Source organism: Myotis lucifugus, unplaced genomic scaffold, assembly GCF_000147115.1.
Source record: "Myotis lucifugus unplaced genomic scaffold, Myoluc2.0 scaffold_131, whole genome shotgun sequence".
Lineage (NCBI taxonomy): Eukaryota > Metazoa > Chordata > Mammalia > Chiroptera > Vespertilionidae > Myotis > Myotis lucifugus.
Window position 1 is genome coordinate 2,745,643 of NW_005871179.1, and position 22,023 is coordinate 2,767,665.

Consider the following 22,023-nt stretch of genomic DNA (forward strand, 5'->3'; position numbering starts at 1 on the left):
GCGTGGCGCCGGGCGTGGGCTGCGGCCGCCGGGACCCGTCTCGTGCCGGGACCGGACCCGTGTGTCCGTCCCAGTGTGGAGGGAGAGCTGAGGGATGACCCACGGGGAGGGAGGCGGCGGCCGCGGTGGGTTTAGCTGGTACCATCCCTCAGCCCAGACGAGTGCGGTGGCAGCACCCAGCACCCCACCCCTGACCAGGAGCGTGAGCTGGAGGCTGGGCGGTCGGGGTGGGAGGGAGGTATCCATCAGGTCAGGGGCAGGGCGGCTTTTTGTCGGGTAAATGCCCCCGTGTCCAGAGGTCGGGGTGCCTCTTCAGGAGGGGATGTGTGGCCAAAGGCGGAGTGAGAGTGCCATTCTGAGGGGCAGCACTCCGGAGGGGCGTGTCCGCCGGGCCAGAGGCAGGCTTGGCATTGCCGCGGAGGGTGTGTGCTTCTGGGCACCCCTGCTGGAAGCGGGGATGGGGGTGCGGGGAGAGGCTGGGGCGCCCGGGCATGTGTATCATCGGTGCCACGCTGTTGGGAGGCCCCCTGTGGTTTCCACGCTGGTGCCTCGGGCAGGGCGAGGAGCGGACCCTTTCTTTGTCCAGGAAGCCACGGGGCACTCAGAAGAAGGATGCGGAGAGGTTGATGTGGGTGGAGAAAATGTGTCTCCCAGCCCCTCTGATCTTGGGTTCTTGACAGTGTTTTTAATGCGCCGTGTATGTTGAATCTTTAAGGTCAGTGAGAAAATATGCCTCCACTGCAGAGACCTCATACCAACAGATTTAGCTGTAGTGGAGCCCCTCCTCCGCCCACGGAGAAAAGTCTGCTTGTGTCCGTACATCCCAGGAACGGCTGCGTGCAGCGAAGAGGGGCTCCTCTAAGTGGCCGGGAGTCAGGCGTGCCATTACCTGTTCTTTGACCTTGGGAAGATCATTTTATTCCTGTGTGTCATGTTTTGGGGACAGACAGATGCTAAGGACTCCTCGCAGTGGGTAAATGTAATGCTAGTAAAAAGCTTCACAGTCTTTGCCTCAAGGGAGTTAAGAAGGACTTTTAACTGTAGCCTGCATGTCAAGGCTGTTTTAAGATTTCCATGCTGCTGCTGTTGGTCTCCTTCAAAAGAAGCCGGCACAGACTGGTTAGGGGAGTAAAAAAAAGTTAGCTGCTTCTATTTATCTGCCGCCAGACTTGTTTGGAGATGGGTGTGTTATTTAACCTCACTGCGATGGGGTTTCTAAATTACTCTGAAGCTGTTGTCAATGGTCTGTGTTTATGGTAAATCACTTTCACTTTCAGTTAAGGATGAGAAAGAACTGTGTAGGCTCTTAGAAGTTTTTGCTTCTATCTGGTGATCCGACTGGCCTTAAGAGGTTAACTTACATGGTATTCACATTTTACAGACACTATTGATCTGTTTTCTGAACCAAAGGAATTTAAATGAGCATTGTTCACTTTGGAATAGTATATTAATTCCTTTTTTGAGATATGAGTTTCCTTGAAGTTTAACTGAGAAATGTGGCACCACTGATTATCTTTCTGGAAAAGCTCCCTTTTTGTTTATTACTCCTCTGAAGTCAAACTCTTGACTTTGCTCACATCAATAAAAAGGGAGAGGAATTAATTTACAATCTCGATGACAACTTCAAATCATTCCTGATTTTGAAGTTATTAAAAAATTAGGCCATTTTCTATTTTAGCCAAGTATTGCATCAGTTGTCATCAGAGTTTATTTTTTAATTAGTTAAAGGAATTATAACATTTTTATGTATAATTTTTAAAAATGTGTTATCTGTGTATTTAAAGAAGGTGAAGTCTGGGGAAAGAAAGCAAGCTGGCAACATGTGCCAGGCATACATAATTTAATTTGATCCTTGCAACATGATAACATAAATTTGATCTAGTTTTATAGGTGAGGAAACCGAAGTTTAAATAAAGTGAGTGACTTGTTCAGAGTCATGTAACTAGTGTAAACACTGGTCTTAACTCCAACCACGTTCAATATTCTTTCCTTGCAACCTCTGTTTTAAAAGCATGGTTTGTCAGCATTATTGGGGATGCTAATGTTTGGGTCATTTCAACAAGTGTGCTCTAAGGACAACATTGAGAGAGCCAAGGATGCTAGAATTGATTTCCTTTCCTGATACCTATTGTTAACAGCTCTTGCCTATTTTATTTTTCTTACCTGAAATAAGCCTGATCCTTTCCTGACTTGAGATGCTTAATGTTGCACGGTGTTTTGAGATCTTCAGTTGAAGGTGTTAGATAAACAGGGAGTAACTTTAAAATACTGTTACTTCCCAAACAGGTGTCTCAGTTCCCTGGGGATGTGGCCAGTGGTTTTGCTTCTTTTTAATGCTGGGAGAAAATTAGCTTGTTTTGTTTTAAGCAAACTGGTCGACTCTTCTGGGTCTGGTAAAAATCATGGATGAGCACGAGGACATAGCCTAAGCCCCAATTATCTCTCCTAATACCTGACCATCTTTACTGTTCACAGATCAAGTTCTTACCAGCCAAATTTATCACATTCTCAAGGTGTGTGTTTGGCAGGGTGAGGGGAATATGTAAGCGACCCTACAGAGTTCTGATCAATAGTTTCACTGTGATTACTCACGATAATGAGAACACTATATATTAAAAGATTTCATGATTTGTTTGCAGAATATTTGTAGAACTGAGCAAAGAGTTTCAAGTTTTTCTTTTCCCATATTTGAAACAATCTTATTTTAGTTGTAAATAAGGGAACTAATTTTAGTGGGGAAACATTCACATTGTTATTTAATATCATTAAGTACAATACTACCAAGTATAATCTTTAAAACATACTTTTAAATGAAAATTTGTATAGTTCTTTATAATTTTCAGACTCAGACCTCATTCAGAAATAATTTCATTTAATTTTATTTTTTAATTTAATTTAATTTAATTTAATTTTTTTTTAAAATATATTTCATTGATATTTCTACAGAGAGGAAGGGAGAGGGAGAGGGATAGCAAGTTAGAAACATCGATTCAGCTGCCTCCCACACGCCCCCCACTGGGGATGTGCCCGCAACCCAGGCACATGCCCTTGACCGGAATCGAACCCAGGACCCCTGAGTCCGCAGGCCGACGCTCCATCCGCTGAGCCAAACCAGCTAGGGCAATTTTGTTTTGTTTTATTCTATTTTGTTAATCTGTACCTTAGGATATTTTCCCATTGATTTTTAGAGAGAGTGCAAGGGTGAGGGAAAGACAGAGAGAAACATCAGTGTGAGAGAGATACATTGATTAGTTGCCTTCCGCACACCCCCCGTCCAGGGCCGACCACCCAGGGTATTGAGCCTGCAACTAAGGTGCGTGCTCTTGATCGGAATCTAACCCATGATCCTTCAGTCCGCAGGCCAACACTCTATCCACTGAGCCAAACCAGTTAGGCTCAGAAATAATTTCATTTTAGTTTCATACAGGTACATGGTAGTAAATTCATTTTATAAGGGAGAAACCAGTGCAGAGAAGCTTGTATGGGACCCAGGGTCTCATCCTATATAATAAAAGGGTAATATGCAAATTGACCCTAACAGCAGAACCACTGGGAATGACTGGTCACTATGACAAACACTGACCACCAGGGGGCAGATGCTCAATGCAGGAGCTGCCCCCTGGTGGTCAGTGCGCTCCCACAGGGGGAGCTCTGCTCAGCCACAAGCCAGGCTGACAGCTGCCAGCGCAGTGGTGGTGGGAGCCTCTCCAGCCTCCTCAGCAGCACTAAGGATGTCCAACTGCAGCTTAGGCCTGCTCCCTGCTGGCAAGTGGACATCTCCCAAGGGCTCCCGGGCTGCCAGAGGGATGTCTGACTGCTAGCTTAGACCCGATCTCCCAGGGAGTGAGCCTAAGCCAGCAGGTGGACATCCCCCGAGGGGTCCCAGACTGGGAGAGGGCACAGGCTGGGGTGAGGGACCCCCCCCCCCGAGTGCACAAATTGTGCATCGGGCCTCTAGTAGCTAATAAATGGTGCAGTTGATCTTGTTACCCCTTAGAGCAGCCGTGGGCAAACTACGGCCCGCGGGCCGGATCCGGCCCGTTTGAAATGAATAAAACTAAAAAAAAAAAAAAAAAAGACCGTACCCTTTTATGTAATGATGTTTACTTTGAATTTATATTAGTTCACACAAACACTCCATCCATGCTTTTGTTCCGGCCCTCCGGTCCAGTTTAAGAACCCATTGTGGCCCTCAAGTCAAAAAGTTTGCCCACCCCTGCCTTAGAGTCTCTGCTTAAATATGAGGTGTTTTCAGAAACCCATAAATCATGTACATGATTCATGTGCCCTGTTGTCATTCATTAAACCCTTGCAGAATCTCTAGAAAATTGGGAGGTGAGCAAAGGATGCAACAGGGCAGATCTTCCCTCCAAATGAATAGGAGATAAGGCTGTTGACCTAAATTCTTTGTGCAGGTCCACCACTTCTAGCCTCTCATTGCAGAATCCTTCCCTGTACAGGACCCCCTCCCACCTGGCTGCAGCAGGTAGTATCAGCTATTGGCCTTCCTAGACAACTGGACTGGACCATCCCATAAACAAGAAGCTTCTGTTTGCCTCTAGCATATTTATGAGGGAAGACCAAGCTCCCTAAGTAAGGCAGATTTCTCAGTCAGTGAAGGAGGAGTTTTCCTCTCTGAAGCCTTCCTGGGCTCTCTTCTCTTCATTTACTCCATACCTTCTATGTCACAACTCTTCACTCTATCTCCCTTACCCACCACCTACATCATCCTTCTCATCCCAATACATCTTTCTCATATTTGCCAAGGTACTCATTCTATAGTGAAACATTTTATATCATGCCCCTGCTTAAAACTGCTCATACCTGACCTATAAGATAACTTCTTATATCTTTAACTAGAGGCGCGATGCACAAAATTTGTGCAAGGGGCTCAGCCCTCACAGCCCCGGCTGCCTCGGCCCATTGCAGCCCTGCTGCCTTCGGCCCCGGCTGCCTCGAAGCCCTGCAGCCCGGCCTACTGGTCGTTCTGCCGTCCAGTCTAATTAGCATATTAGCTCTTTATTATATAGGATAACTCATTATTTATATGATCTATCCGTATAATTTAAGCCCTTTACAAGCTTACAACCATCTTTTTATCTTATTTTCTAGTTCACATATATCAATATTTCCCAAGATACGTTATAGGCATTACTAGAAAGAGAAGTGTTTTGTTATCAGATAAGCTTGTGAAATACTGGATTGAACAAAATAAAGCAAATTTATTTCTGAGCTTCCCGAGCTTCTTAGTTCCTTTAAGAATGCTAATATACACTGTAAATCTTGTTAATACTAATGCAGTGTAAGTCTTCAATCTGGTATAATTGTGCCAAACTTAATTACCAGGAAATGCTTTTGTTTTTCTATGGCATCTTTAAGGTGAAAGTGAAACTTTCCCTGACTATTTGCAGTTTGGTAAATTCCTTTAACAGTTATTCTGGCCTGCCTTCTGTTAGTGTCCTTATTTAACAATGAATCTTGATCTCTGAGTAGATAGGGAGCTCCTCTAGACTAGGATGTCTATATTCCAACTTTTTCTACAACACTACGAACAGAATCTCTCAGTTAGCTCCCAGAAGAATAGAATGAATAGTTGAATTTTGAGAAAAAAGATAAGGCATACAAACAGCACAGTTTTTGGAAGAGAAACAGATAACCGGAGGGTGGCTGAGAAGAGGACAGACAGGTGATCATTCGACAGACACTTTGGAGCAGGGGTCCTCAAACTTTTTAAACAGAGGGCCAGTTCACTGTCCCTCAGACCGTTGGAGGGCCGGACTATAGTTTAAAAAAAACAACTATGAACAAATTCCTATGCACACTGCACATATCTTATTTTGAAGTAAAAAAACAAAACGGGAACAAATACAATATTTGTATTTGCATGTGGCCCGCAGGCTGTAGTTTGAGGACCCCTGCTTTGGAGAATTATAAAGTGTTTGAATCTTAGGTGAGTACTAGATATTACAAAAAGGACTTAAAAGTGGTCCTCTTGACAGGGAGTTTGACCTGGTTGAAGAGATAGATGATAGATAGATAGATAGATAGATAGATAGATAGATAGATAGATAGAAAGATGATTGATAGATAGATAGATAGATAGATGATAGATAGATAATTGTAACAAATATGAATCCTCTTATTGGATACATGAAAGGTTTTGCATGATGGGGTCAGTAAAGACTTCACAGCCCCAGCTGGTTTGGCCTGCAGACTGAAGGATCCCAGGTTCAATTCTGGTCAAGGGCACATGCCCGGGTTGGTTGTGGGCTTGATCCCCAGTAGGGGCTGTGCAGGAGGCAGCCAATTAATGATTCTCTCTCATCATTGATGTTTCTATCTCTCTCTCCCTCTCCCTTCCTCTTTGAAATCAATAAAAATATATTCTAAAAAAAATTATATTTTAAAAAATCAATGGAAAAATATCCTCAGGTGAGGATTAAAAATATTAAAATAAAATAAACCAATAAAGACTTCACAGAGGAGGTAATATTTGATCTAGGCCTTGAAAAATATGCGTAGGAATTAATATCAAGCAAACAAAGAAGTGGGCAGAGAAAAAAAACATCTTAAATTAGAATGTTATGAGCAAATGTATGGAGGTATAAAAATACAAGACTAAGCCTTAAGTCTAGTTTGGTTATCTTCTGAATGCGCAATATGGGAGCATGATCTGGGAAGTGACTAGAGAGCAATCTGAAAAGGCAGACTGGATTCCAGTTGATAGGCCGGACTTATGCCATGCAAAGATCTTTAGGTTTGAAGGATTTTCTTCCTTTTTGTTAAAGGATTTTAAGCAAAAGAGTAACATAATAGATAACCTTTAGAACTGGAATTTGGATTGGAGTGGGGAATAAGGAGACCAGATAGTAGTTCCTTGAAGTTGTCTGGCCAAGAAGTGACATGGGTTTGAATTAGGCCAGGGAAAAGAAGATTGTAAGGGTATAGTTTATTGTGACAACTTGACCCATATCTCCCACCCTTACACGTGCTCAGGGTTAATTTGTAAATGAAGTTACCTGGCCTGGAGCTTGGAAGTACAGAAACACATTTCTTTATTTTTTAAAGTTTATCTTTATTGTTGAAACTATTACAGATGTCCCCATTGACCCCGCTCGCTCCTAGGCCTTCAGCCACACTATTGTTTGTGTCGATGGGTTATGCATATATGCATATAAGTTCTTTGGTTAATCTCTCTCCCACACACACACCTTCCCTCTGAGATTCGTCAGTCTGTAGGAACACTTTTAACTACCAGGGTCTGTTGGAACATAATCAAATTCATACTAATGAGATGTTCCCCACCAGGGCTGAAGTTAGATAATGTTGTGGTCTAGCCTTTCACACATTATGATGTTTCTGAAGACTTAGGAAATTAACAAAATTAGTAAAAATGGTATGAACTTAAGGGGGAAAACGTATGCACCTGTATTCTTAGCAACATGTAATTTCCTGCATCTTCTATTTAGCTTCTAATTAAGCAAACCTGAATGCTTGATTAAGCTGAGAGCAGGGTAGGGGAGAGGTTCCAGTGTGAGACCTGGGAGAAAAGAAACAAGATGGTCAAGGCAGATTTGGCCTCTCAAGGATAAGGGTTTTTTCAACTACCTGGGGAAGAAGATTGCCCTATTTAGAACTTAGAAGTTTACCCCTAAAGTGGTTTTATACAAAATTTTAGGATTAAGCAATAGTACCTGACATATATTGTAAACCAAATAGGTACATGGATAAGTTTAAAAGATTGCTTTAGGGCAGAGTAATGGCCCAGGAGAAGAGCTAGAATGCCCTGGGGAAAAGTAATAAAACCTAAGCAGGAAAAGGTCTCCATCATTCATTCAACATAGGTATTTTAGACATAAATTAGAGTGCTAGACCCTGGAGATTAAAAAATGGATGGTACTTTTCCTGAGTGTAGTCTGATTGGGGAAGTATGCACGTAAACAGATGATTACAATATAATGTGATAAATATTATGAAGTAATTGTGTTTCTCTAGGGGCCTCTCAAGGTATACCCATGCCAGAGTCAATTGCAGCCTCGAACCATTGCCCAGCCTCCTGACCTGTGAGCACTGAAGGCGCTGTGCAGTGTGTATGTGTGTGTGTGTGTGTGGGGGGGGGGGGTGTGTAATTGTGCACAGGCATGAAGTAGGTAACCAGCCGCCTGGAGATGTTATGTAGATTTTACAGAGATGATGACATTTGAGCTGGTTTTTACATGGATAAGTATTTTCCAGGGCAAGAAGTAAAAAGGGGTCATTTCTAGACAGAAGGAATAGAGTGTACAAAGGCAAGGAAGTAGAACAATAACAACAACAAAAGTGCTATGATTTTATGCCATTCCTGTCAGGGCAAGATCTCAAATGCAGTTTCAGAACATGTTTAGTAACACTTGAAGGTGGCAAGCACCTATACCTCCATTTTGGGGATAGAAGCTAATGTTTGTAGATTTTAATTAGCACAATGTCATACAGTATGAGTCAGTAGCAAGGAGCTCAGACCAGGCGCCCAAAAACTGGAATGCCAAATCTTGTGCCCTGAGTAATTCTGTGGCATGGTAATAGATTGCGTTGGGTTCATGAGTATTTGGGTTTATTTTACTTGCTTAGAACCAAATTCTACACCCAAAATTGATATTGTAAGTCCTATCAAATGTTCTTATTTTTCAAGAAAAGGTTGGGGAATCTGTTAATAAATATTTACTCCCACCATGTAAGGTAGGAATGGATTACGAAATATTCAAGGCTTCCTGACTGGTAGTCTGTCTAATCTGTATCATCAGAAGTTGGCTTAATATTTTTCTGAGATCATCCAGTACCTTTCCCATTTAACACACAATAGCAAGCAAGTCACTTTCTTCAGTAAAAACATTGTTTATCTTTAGTAGTTATTTTGCAGGTAGATTTGCTCAGAACTCCTACAGGATATGAATCATTTGCAATCATTTGCTCTTTCTGAGAAGGGTTTTCATAGAGCATATATTATATAACATAGATGATATCTTGTTATTGATAGTTTCAGTATCATCCTCAAATCAACTTCAGAATCTATGATAAACCTGAGAATTTGAGTTTCTCTTATCTAACGTACATTCAAATAAATAAACCATAGGATAAATTCAAGAAAACATGATTAGCCTTTTGTGTAAGTGTTTGAGGTTTTTGGTTTTTGCAGGAGAGCGTGGAATAGGGGACAACAAAACTCAAATGGTAATACCTAATCCTGCAGTCACTGACCTGTCAAAAAATTGTGTGAAATTTAACAACTGCTGTTTTTCATTTGTTTCTTTAAATTACTTTAATTTTTGTAAACAAGTGTCCACTTGTTAGTGTAACCTGAGCATTTAGTTGACATATTTAGAATTAGAAAGACTAATAGTTGTAAATATATTGGATTGTTTATGGGAGAGTAAGTCTTGGTAAATAAACATGAGTTATAAGAAACAGTTTGATGCTGGTGCTGATACATTCTTGAATTGCCCATCTTTATTGAGAATATGGGTCAGAAGAGAGGGGAGGAGATATGGCCTTATTTCTATATTAATTAATGACATAGATGAGTGATATTCTTGGATTATAGAGCCTGTCAAGAAAGAAGATATTTCAAAGTAAATATTTGAGAAGGAGAGATGAGAGAGAGAGTAGAGAGAGAAAATGAGAGGGAGAGGAGAAAAAAATGTATAGAAAGATAATATGAGCTTTCATCAGAAGTTAACCATGAATCCATCTATAGCTATTGTCTCAGGCTGTGGTCAGACCAGCTTCACTTTGGAACTTAAAAATGAAAACGTATACTTGCTTTAGTTTTTGCTGTGGCTTTTTATTTTACAAGTGTTCTGTCCCTTGTGTAAACAAATTCTAACCTCTTTAAATATAGCAAACCATCGGAAGGAAATCGTTTTGTACCTTGTTATTTATGAAACTTGCCGAGGCAAACTGCTCCTAAAGCAGCTTAAACTATGACTGGATATATGCTAGAAATTCAGGTGAAATATGCCCCCCCCTATATTTTTCAGGAAATAAATGATTTGTGTTTTTAGAATTTCAAGAAGAAATGTACTTTCTCACAAGCATATGATTTACAGTTTGTTAGGCACACTGTGCATGCGTGTGTTTTTCTTTATATCACAGGTGGTGGTGGGAGTGCCAGTGTTACTCCACTGAACTGATGAATGTCTGTCTGTCTTGGTTAGATCATTCTTACCTTACTGATATCTCTTCCTATTTTCTGTTTCCTTACCCAGTTATGCTGTTATTGCCTATGGCTGTGCCAGCTGCCCAAAACTGACCTGTGGGAGGGAAGGCTGCCAGACTGAGTTCTGCTACCACTGCAAGCAAATATGGCATCCAAATCAGACATGCGATATGGCCCGTCAGCAGAGGGCACAGACTTTTCGAGTACGGACCAAGCACACTTCGGGTCTCAGTTACGGACAAGAATCGGGACCAGGTATAAATTGACATTTTCTCATTTGTCTCTTTATTTTATAGTTCAGAATGTGAGCCCAAAGCTGGGAGAAATTACATTACTGTGTAATGAAGTATTTCCTGGGATCAGAGATCAGAAGATATTTGGCAATACTTTTCAATATTATAATTGATATGTAGCTTCCCTCAATGACCATAATAGGTTATCCAACTCGGATAAAATCGGAATACAACAAAATTAAATTCTCTGGTTTCTGCCTTCTTAGTAATATGTCCAGGTTGGAGAGCAATTAGGTCCTTTTACTGGAAGCTTTTTCAAAACTTTAATTGTGAGCAAAGAGATATTTAATTAGTGTTTTAATCTGTAACGTTTTCCTACTAGCTTTAAGTGCATCACACTTTTGGAAGTAGGGTGCAGATTGAAAGACAGGAAATATTAGTATGGATTAATGATTAACCTTAAAAGTAGGAATATCACACATTCAGTTCCAACCTTTACAAGTCAGAGAAAACATTTTAAAATGTCAGTGGGTTTATTGCCTTTTATAAATGTACTTACTTCACTGACGTCATTTGGGAGAGGCTAGTAGGAAAGATTTTATCATTCACTTTTTCCTGGCACAGCATAATCTCCTCAAATTGTCATTTCATAGGATAGTTCCTCGCTTGCTGTGAAGATTGCCAGGTGTATGCTACATAGCATACCCCATTGTTTTTAGGTTTTTAATTTGAAAGAATCTTGGGAAGGGACTGTGGTTGCGGTAAGAGCAAATCACAATGAAACTTGCTGAGTCCAAGAAATGAGTTTCCTGAACTAAAGTTTTTCAAAACTTAAAGGCCAATTCCAGTCTGCAAACTATTCTTCCTGCTCGACTCTACTTTTAATTCTGCCAGCCTTTTGGCTGATGAAATTCCATTTTTCTTGAAACCATCTTTCTCTAGGGAAGTCTCCTTGCTGAGATTATGGCTCAAGTGGTATGTAAAATGCCAGTTTTTGGGATAGGCAGCTTGATACAAGACAGGATTCATTTAATGAAATTTCCTGAGGTCTAGACATAGCCAGCCTTCCAGTGAAGTGGGTTGCACAATTTGGAATTCTCAGTCAAGAGTTCTTCATTGCCTCCTTTTTTATATATACTCCTATGATTAATAGAGTCTAACAAGGTTTAACTGGAGCTGTTTTTCTGCTTATTCCTACCCCCCCCCCCCCCCGCCCGCGGGCCCTTAGCAGAAGACATCAAGCCATGCCCACGATGTAGTGCTTACATTAATCAAAATGAATGATGGAAGCTGTAATCATATGACCTGTGCAGTATGTGGCTGTGAATTCTGTTGGCTTTGTATGAAAGAGATCTCAGACTTACATTACCTCAGGTGAGTTGAAAAATGTGTTCATTGCTTTTATAGTCTTGTTCTCTTACTGACTGAGGGAAAAGGATGTAAAAAAGATATATATATATTGTTGTCTGTCGTGTCATTACGCGTAAGGAGACTGTAATAAAGTTCCTCTGAAGCTCCTTTCCAATCATGTTTTTTCCAACTCAGCAAACTTGCAGGGACTGTTTCCATTACCTTCAAGATAGAGTTCAGTTTTCCTAGCTTGGCTTTTAAGGCTTTCCAAGTTTGGCCCTAATCTACTTTTTTGCTTTTTCCATTTTGCTTTCATACATGCTGTATTCCAGATACATAATCTAGGCTTGTGTTCCCTGTCTCTTTCTGTGCTACCTTTCCTCTCCATACTTCTTCACAAAGTTCTTTACTTTGCCTGGAATGCTTTCTGATCACCTCTCCCAGAAACCCTATTTTTTAAAAATATGTTTTTGTTTATTTTTATTTATTTATTTTTTAGAGAGAGGGGAAGGGAGAGGGGGGAGAGAAACGTCAATGTGAGAGAGAAACAGCGATCAGTTGCTTCCTGCACGCACCCTAATCAGGGATCAAACCCGCAACCTGGGCATGTGTCCTGATCAGGAATCAAACCCACAATCCTTTGGTGCGCAGGACGACGCTCAACCAACTGAGCCACACTGGCCAGGGCACGAGCAACCCTATGTTATCTGAACCTGTTCAGTTCTTACCCACTCTTCAAGGGCCACTTACATGGTATTTCATCTGTGATGCCTTCCCCGGCCTTTTCTGCCTCATTTTTCATTGATAGTCCTTAAATGTTTCTTTATGAATATCATCATTACTTTCACTTCATGTACATGTCTGCTTTTGCTAAACTATATTAATTCTTAAGGCTAGAGTTACCTTTTTCTAGTTCATTGCATGTATAAGTTTTCAAAGAATTTATTGAGTGAATATTAAAATATTGTCCTGAAGGAGTTAATATTTACAAATTTAATACTTGTGTGGATGAAACACTTTAATTTCTAGTTTAGCAAACATTTGAGTACTTATAGTCTACCAATTAATAGGGATACAAGGGTGGATAAGATATGATCCCTACTTTCAAAATTGCTTATCCCATCTGGTAGAGAAGATAGGACAAAGGAAGAAAGCAAAAATGGTTGAACTTGTCCTAGCCAGTTTGGCTCAGTGGATAGAGCGTCGGCCTGCGGACTGAAGGGTCCCAGATTCGATTTCAGTCAGGGCACATAACCTCGGTTGCAGGCTCCTCCTCAACCCAGGCCCTGGTCAGGATGCGTGCAGGAGGCAACCAATTGATGTGTTGCTCTCATATCGATATTTCTTTGTGTCTTTCCATCTCTCTTCCACTCTCTCTAAAAATCAGTGGAAAAATATCCTCGGTGAGGACTTAGAAAAAAATGGTTGGACTCAAAAGGGGTGAGTGTAAAAATAGCCAAACTCAGAGTATGAAACTGACAAAAAGGCTGTGACACTGTATTTTTATGTCCATTCCTAGAAATATGGTTTGCAATATCTGTTGGATGTAGTAGGACATATGCCAAGAAAACTTTGCAAATTAGAGTGTTCAGTAGCTGCGAGGCACAATGCAGTTTGAATGAGGTGTCAAGTGTGTAGGTTATGCAAGATCCCAAGTAGTATCAGTCAAGAAAGCTGGGTCAGTGTTGGTGGGTTAGGGAGGACAGAATTCAGAAAAGAAAAGAGATTTCCAGTCTGGAGGTCTGCCTTTGCAAAAAATAATAAAGTGCCCAGAGCTGCAGGAGTCTGGCCTTGTGCTTTGTTCCCTCGTGTAATATATTCATTTCCTGTAACTTCTTGTAACTGTTAACCACTCCTATTGAAAAGAAGGTTCTTGCTCTTATCAAGCCCTCTGGTGACAACAGCTGCATTTATTTGTAATATTGACATTAACTTCAACGTTTCCTCTGCAGCCCCTCTGGCTGCACATTTTGGGGCAAGAAGCCATGGAGCCGTAAGAAGAAAATTCTTTGGCAGCTGGGCACGTTGATTGGTGCTCCAGTGGGAATTTCCCTCATTGCTGGCATTGCCATCCCTGCCATGGTCATCGGCATTCCTGTTTATGTTGGCAGGAAGGTAAGACATTGAGTTCTGTGCATGTTCCATTTTCAGGTTTGTTGGTAAAGGTTTGAAGGAAATGGGGGTGGGGGGACTTATGTTTCAGAGCTGCCTGAAAACCAGCTGGTTCTTGGATAAAAATAAACTTAATTTCTTAAATGGATTTTCATCAACCCCCAAGAGATCTGAAAGTTCTTATTAATATCCTGGGCCTGGTTTGTCCCAGTCTGTGACTTAAAGGTGAAATGCTTACTTCATCCTCCTGAGTTATTTTTCTCTTCTTGGTTTAACTTTCTCTATATTCATTTATATCATCCTCGTCTTATTAGGTTAAAAGTGAGAAAGACGCTTCTTTGGGGTGGAGGATATGTTTTAATATAAATAACTTATATGGAGGATATTCACTTGTTCTTATACTTCCTTGGCGAAAAGATTGATGTCCTAACCTGTTGACCTGGATTTTTTTCTTATTCTCAGATTCATAGCAGGTATGAGGGAAGGAAAACCTCCAAACATAAGAGGAATTTGGCTATCACAGGAGGAGTGACTTTGTCGGTCATTGCATCCCCAGTTATTGCTGCAGTTAGTGTTGGTAAGAAGCTGGCCAGGACCATGAGTCCACTCTTCCCTCTCTTCTCCTCTCCTCCTCCCCATCAGCTCTCTAACTATAGCAATGCAACCAACTGGCCAGATGTTTCACCCTGGAGGCCCCTGTATTTTATACCAATCCTACCTTGGGAGTTAATTCTATTAGGTACTATTATTATGATTATCAACCACACTAAATTATCAGAGTTGGGAAATCTTTCAGAGAAGGTTGAATTAAAGAATATTACTTTAAGGCCTAGTGTTTCACTTTTAGCTTCTTTTTTTCTCCACTTGCAATGGAACCCACAAAACAAATTACTTTTATTTTGATTTGCTTAGGGCCTCACACTATTTTGGGGAAGCATGAGGGTTTGTTTCAGAATAATAGTAATGTAACTAACATTTATTGAGTCTCTCCATGTACCAGAAGCAGTTCTGAGTTTCGTATGTATTAATTCATTTAATCCTTACAGCAGCATAATTGTAACAGGAAGGGGCAGTAGTTTGCCCAAGCCAACTTAACAGAGACATAAGTGAAGGCACTCTGACTTCTGAGCCTATGCTCTTAACCAAGCCATCCTGCCTCACACAGCAGTAAGATTTTGGAATTAACACTGGGGTGATCCTGACCCCAAGAGTCACTTGTTTAGGGTTTGGTTATTGATTTGTTTTTAGATTAGCACTTCAGCAGGGGGAAAGTTAAAGCAACATACACTTATTGTGCTGGGCACTGTACATACATCCCCTTTTGATCGTTGACAGCCCTGGGAAGGTATGTCCAAGATCATATGGTTAGTAAATTGTAGCCAAGATTTTAATCCAAGCCTTTCTGATTCTAAGGCCAGTTGTCATTCTGTTAGGACCAGTCTGCCTCTTTGGGATAGCCATCTTCTGCCTTTCCTTGGCCCTTTCTAAAGTAGTTTGTCTGTGCTCAGACTGGGAAGGAGGATTTAGGACAGTTGCAACCTGATGGCCTGCTGACATGTTTCCTTCTCTTCCTCCAGGTATTGGTGTCCCCATTATGCTGGCTTACGTCTATGGGGTGGTGCCCATTTCTCTCTGTCGAGGAGGTGGTTGTGGAGTTAGCACGGCCAATGGAAAGGGAGTGAAAATTGAGTTTGATGAAGATGATGGCCCAATCACAGGTAAAAGGAGGATTTTCATTCCCTTTGGAATTTATGGAACACAAGATAAAAATCAGTAAAATTCAGCACATTCACAGAGAGATTGCTACTGGATTACTTCAGATAATGAGCTTTTTAGGGGGTAAAGTATTTTTAGCTTTTCATTTCTTTGTTCCAGAGTTATTAGGTTAATTCCTCTGATACTTGCTTCTGTGTGGCAGGTACAAACTTGTAGGATTCCAAGTACCGTGGTAATAGTAGTGATTATAATAAAGTCTTAAATCTGCACAGTACTTTATAATTTTCAGAGGACCTTACACAGTTATTATCTCACTTGGTTTCTTACAACAGCTTTCAAAAGAGAAAGGGTGGGAGTTCTTATTCCCCATTTAATGGGAACTTCTTTAAGCTTTTGTCTCAACATCTATTAAATGGGTTTAAGAGCTTCTTCAGAGCTGGGATCAGAGCAAGTCTTCTGACTTCTACTTTAATGTTTCCACTTTATCACAGAGTTCTCCACAGGTTTTTCAAGCTTCCTACTAGAATCAGCACATGACCTAAATTGTATTTTGAAATCTTCACGTTTGATTAGCTGGCATCTATGGTGTATTGGAATGAATAATAGACTTGGAATCAAAATTTTTGTTTTGTGTGACTAGCCATGATGTGGACAAGTTATTTAGTTCTAAGCTTTTGTTCCCCTAAAATTGGGGCTATTAGTGCCTAGTTATTGGAGAAATTATATACAAACTAGAGGCCCTGTGCACGAATTCGTGCACGGGTGGGGTCCAGCAGCCCACCCTGATTGGGGGCGGGGCTGGCTGGGGGGAGGGGCCACAGCAGTTGGCCAGCTCGCCCCACCCCCTGGTCGAACTCCTGGTGGAACTCCCAGACAAGGGGATAATTTGCATATTAGCTTTTTATTATATAGGATATGTAGTAAAACCCCTGGTGTTTGGTGGCTGCACATAGTAGCTGCTCATTAACTAAATAGATAAGTATTTTTCTATGTGAATATTTTCTAGTCTGAAGAGTCATTGCAGAAAAATGCCAGACTGTTGATGCTGTGCTATCTTGAATTGAGATCTTGGTTTCCATTCCCAGTGGCAGATGCCTGGCGAGCCCTTAAGAATCCCAGCATTGGAGAAAGTAGCATTGAAGGTCTGACCAGTGTTTTGAGCACCAGTGGAAGCCCTACAGATGGACTCAGTGTTATGCAGGGCCCATACAGCGAGACAGCCAGCTTTGCAGCCCTCTCAGGGGGCACCCTGAGTGGTGGCATCCTTTCCACTGGCAAGGGAAAATACAGCAGGTAAGCAATAGGTAATTTCTGACAGAACCAGTTGGAATTACAACACAGCATTACCTGTATGAGCCATTTTTCTGTGCCAGGCATGTCCCATGTATCATCTTATTTTGATTTAATCATCGGTGGGGTTTTTTTGTGTTTTGTTTTTTTTAACAATTAGAAAACAGACTCAGAAAGGTTAAGTGACTTATAAAAGTTCAGTGTTCTTTCCACTTATTCCATGTAAAGAATAATAGTTAGATTCTCCCTCTACTATATTAGGCTGCCTGCTTCATAAAGGGAAAGTGCGCATTTTTTGTAGAATTTCCAAGACTTTGTTCTCCATTAGGCTGAACAGTATTGTCACTGGCCTTCAGTTGAGCAGCATTTATGCTGTATCTTGATGCCTTATAGGTGCTGTCATCTTCATTACCTTGCTATTCCCATTTGGTAGATAAAGAAAATCAATTCTGTGAACTTGTGTTGAGAATATGTAAAACTTTATGACTAAAAAAAGTTGCAACTTGCTTGGTTATTTCACCAGTTAGACAAATGAGAACATATTTAGAGGAACTTAACAGCTGTTACATGAGAAGCAATTAGTTGAATGCACTGGAGACGGAGGCCCAGGGAGGCCTGGGAGGGGCTGGGGCAAGGCTAAATAAGTTAGGGAGGCAGGAGAGATGGTTGCCTTCAGATACCTGAAGGGCCTTGAGCTGGAAAAAAGAATTAAACTTCTGACTCATCCAAGAGGTAGGTTAGGATGACATGGCTAGAGGGAAACCGATTTTGTTTCAGTATAGAGCAGTGGTTCTCAACCTTGGCTGCACATTAGAATCACCTGGAGAAATCAGGATTTTAAAAAGATTCCCAGGTGATTCTAATGTGCAGCCAAGGTTGAGAACCACTGGTATAGAGAATATAGGGAACATCTCTGTAAGAGTCCAAAGAAGGAATGGATTACCTTAGTAAATACTTAGCTGCCTATCCTTGGAAGTGTTTAAAGTGAGACCAGATGGCCATTTGGCTATTAGGAGTTAAGCAACAGATGGCAGATGGTCTGGATCCCACACCTGAGTGCTTGTCAGTCACCTGGGAGCCTGTTAAAAATAGATTTCAGAGCCCTGTTCCAGAATTAGTAAATTAGAATCTCCTAGAGCAGTGGTCGGCAAACTCATTAGTCAACAGAGCCAAATATCAACAGTACAACGATTGAAATTTCTTTTGAGAGCCAAATTTTTTAAACTTAAACTATATAGGTAGGTACATTGTTATTAACTTAATTAGGGTACTCCTAAGGCTTAGGAAGAGCCACACTCAAGGGGCCAAAAAGCCGCATGTGGCTCGCGAGCCGCAGTTTGCCGACCACAGTCCTAGAATGGGACTTAGGGGCTGTATTTTGAAAAGGCCTGGGAGGGGTGGGGGTGAAGCAAAACAAGTTCAGGAGGTAGGGGAGAAGGTTGTCTTCTATCATAGTCACTGCACGAACAAGCACCTGAGCACCACCTATCAATGGTCTTCGTGAAAGGCCTCCTCCAGCCGAGAGGGAGTGTGTGGCAGAGCTGAGGCTTCCCCATTGCACGGCCTCGTTTTCCTGGGCTGTGGAGTGTTGAGGGGCACCTGAAGCTGGAGCAGCACAAGGAAGGAGCAGGTGGCAGGCTGGAGGTTGTTTGAATGTGCAGCTGCAGGCTGCTGCTGACCCATCTGCGTCTCATGACTGGTTGTCTCTTTGTTAGGGGATCCCGCCCCCACATTCTGGAGAATTCACTGCTGTGCTTTCTTAAAACCAACACCCCTATAAATAAGCAGACAGTCATCATTGGAAACTGACTTGCTGAAACTGCAGCTTAGCCAGTCCAGCTGTTCCAGTTCTGTGAAAGCTTTCTATAGGAAGTGAATGAGTCAGAGGGTTTGACTGTGAAACCTATTATGAGGAAATACTTAAGTGTACAACAAAATGGTATTGGAGCCAAGAAAGGAAGTAGGTATGGGTTCTTAGCTCTGAGACACCATTGGAAAGGTTTGCTGCTCTTGTAGGAGGTTGGCTGTATGTCCTTTAATTTCATAGCTTGGGGGTAATTTGCTAAATGTTTGAGTTCCTAGTATGTGTAAAACATGAGGGTAAAGTGAATGAGATGTAGTCTTTCCTTTTTGGAGTCTCAGATGACTGGGAGAGAAATGTGTAAATTGATTAATAAATAGGTGTTGTAGGAGCACTTAGCAGGAAGTGACTGGGAGAGTGAGGGAAGATGGTACTTTCTTTGTTAAGGATGGAGTATGAGTTTGTCATCTTGAGAAAGGAAATTTCCAGAGAGTGGGAATAGCATGTGCAAAATTATGGAGATATAAAATGTGTGTAGGGGCCTGGCCAGTGTGGCTTAGTAGTTGAATGTTGACCTGTGAACCAGGAGGTTAGGGTTTGATTCCCAGTCAGGGCACATGCCCAGATTGTGGGCTCGGTCACCAGTATGTGGTGTGCAGGAGGCAGCCAAACAATGATTCTCTCTCATCATTGATATTTCTATCAGTCTCTCCCTCTCTCTTCTCTGAAATTAATTTTTTTAAATATGTATAGGTGTGTAAGGAAAATAAATCCCGAGTGATTATGACTTGAGACCTGTGATGAGAGAGGAGCTGGAGAAAGAGCTTGGAGGCAGATCAGGGAGACCTTAAATGCCTGTTGTCAATAGGGAACCAAAATAGGACTTGTTCGCGTGATCAGATCTTTGTCCACATTGGCACTGATCTGGAAGTACTTTAACGTGGACTTAGGGCTACTGCAGAGGGTGCCCAATTTCAGTTATCCAAAAGATATTGAAGGCCTGAAGTTAAGCAGTAGCAGTGGGGACAGAAAGGAGGGGACGATTTCAATAGATATTTAAGAGAGAAAGTGTGTGGGCATCTACCTTGAGCTGTTTGACAATTGGAGAAGATCAGATCAACTCAATTTACAAGAGAATAATGGAAGAGCTGTGTGCCAGGAAGCAGACTGTCTTGGAATACCCAGGTCTCATATTAACTTGAACGTCCCCTCTTTACACAGGTTAGAAGTCCAAGCCGATGTCCAAAAGGAAATTTTCCCCAAAGACACAGCCAGTCTTGGTGCAATTAGTGACAACGCAAGTACTCGTGCTATGGCCGGTTCCATAATCAGTTCCTACAACCCACAGGACAGGTATGTGACCAGTCAGATGCCCAAGAGAAGCTGCATTTTTGGGTCAGGTACTAGGCCTTTAGAAGCTCAATGCCTTATGTTAGAGCTCTGTGCACCATCTAGTGGGATATATAGTGTGTGTACCTGGTGACTTCGTTGAGCAAGTTCTTGGCAGCTCTTGATTGATTCTGTTAGCACTTAATTTTTAGAGGTTTTTTCTTTCCTTTTTTCCCCCTTCTCTTGGCTTTTGCAACAGTATAACTATTCATGTGGAACTTTTGAGAGTTAGATTGGTGTTCATTGATGTTTGTAGGTCTATGGGTTTCTGCTCTCATGTTGCCCTTTGCTTGATGTGGCTCCTGTAGCCTATTTCTCTCTATTTTGGAGAAGCTGGTATGGTATGGTTGCAGCACTCCCTTCTGAGGAGTTTCTGGTTTCTTCTAATTGTGGCGCAGTAGTAAAAAGCTATGCATCTTCTTTCACTTTCACATTTGGGTAAGATAGTATGAGGCTCTGACACTTAGTTAATTTTAGAAGTACTTTTTTAGTTTAAAAAAATTGGCAGATCCCTGGCAGGTGTGTGGCTCGGTTGGTTGGAGCGTTGTCCCATGCACTGGAAGGCCATGGGTTCGATTTCTGGTCAGGGCACATACCTAGGTTGTGGTCTGATCACTGGTTGGGGTGTGTACAGGAGGCAACCAATCAATGTATCTCTCTCACATCGATGTTTCTCTCCCCACCCCCTCTCTCCATTCCTCCCTCCTCTCTAAAATCAATAAGAAAAAGAAAACTGGGTGATGACAAACTTTTTTTTTTTAAAGAAATTGGCAGAGGTGTATGTGTGTGTGTGTTTTAAATCAACAAAAAGGATCTAATTGTTCTTCATCTTGAGTGTTAGGTTAAATTTTTATTTTTGCTAAAAGTGAGCTCTAGTCTGTTTACCTATGTTTTTGGACTTCCTAATCCTGAACCCACAAACTGCTTTTACCAACAGGTATAGCATGACCCATGCATGACTCAGCATAGTGGGTTTTGTTTCCACAGAGAATGCAACAATATGGAAATACAAGTGGACATTGAAGCCAAACCAAGCCACTATCAGCTGGTGAGTGGAAGCAGCACAGAGGACTCGCTCCATGTTCATGCTCAGATGGCAGAGAATGAAGAAGAAAGTGGTGGTGGCAGTAATGAAGAGGATCTCCCCTGCAAACACCAAAGCTGTGAACAGAAAGACTGCCTGGCCAGCAAACCTTGGGACATCAGCCTGGCCCAGCCCGAGAGCATCCGCAGTGACCTGGAGAGCTCAGATACGCAATCAGATGATGTGCCAGATCTCACTTCAGATGAGTGCGGCTCCCCTCGCTCCCATACTGCAGCCTGCCCCTCGACTCCCAGAGCCCAAGGTGCGCCGAGCCCAAGTGCCCATATGAACCTCTCTGCCCCAGCTGAGGGGAAGACTGTGTTGAAGCCAGAAGGTGCAGAAGCCAGAGTATGAAGTGGAATGGATGCTCCTGTTCCGAGAAGCACACTTGTTGTAACTGCATCTTTTGAAATCTTTTTTTGGGGGGGTGGGGATGGAGATTTATGTATTTTATTTCAAAGATTCTCTGGTCACAGGTTTTACCCAGGGAAATTCTGAGAAATTTGCAGTTTCTTACAGATAAAACATGGGAAATTTTGCCCTTAGTCCCACAGCCCACCCTCCCCCTTTTTTAAGTTTTAATTTATTGGTTAAACTAATGGTGGCAATCCGTGAGGTGTGTCAAAGAGTGTACAGATGTATGTGTGTATATTGTATGTATGCTAACTTTACTGAAGGACACGTTTTAATAAAGATTTCTGTTGTAATTCAGCTCATCTCGTTCCTTGGCTTGGGTAGTCCTACAGAGCCAAGGGTTTGAAACAGACCACTACTTCTTTAACAGTCTCTAGATCTGACTGTTCCTAATCTCAGGAAAAAAGGATTATATTCTAATCAGACTGCAGTGGAGTCATCT

At 41.8% G+C, this 22,023-nt stretch overlaps 1 protein-coding gene across 1 annotated transcript; it reads left to right on the plus strand.

Moving 5' to 3' along the window:
- The first annotated feature begins 935 nt into the window (after positions 1 to 935).
- Positions 936 to 21,878, plus strand: RNF19B (ring finger protein 19B). The gene is given in 10 exon segments (XM_023758546.1): positions 936 to 973; positions 10,242 to 10,447; positions 11,654 to 11,694; positions 11,696 to 11,799; positions 13,728 to 13,890; positions 14,350 to 14,464; positions 15,465 to 15,605; positions 16,689 to 16,896; positions 19,916 to 20,047; positions 21,071 to 21,878. Coding segments are annotated over 10 exon segments (1,584 nt in total). The 5' UTR covers positions 936 to 950; the 3' UTR covers positions 21,522 to 21,878.
- The last annotated feature ends 145 nt before the right edge of the window (positions 21,879 to 22,023 follow it).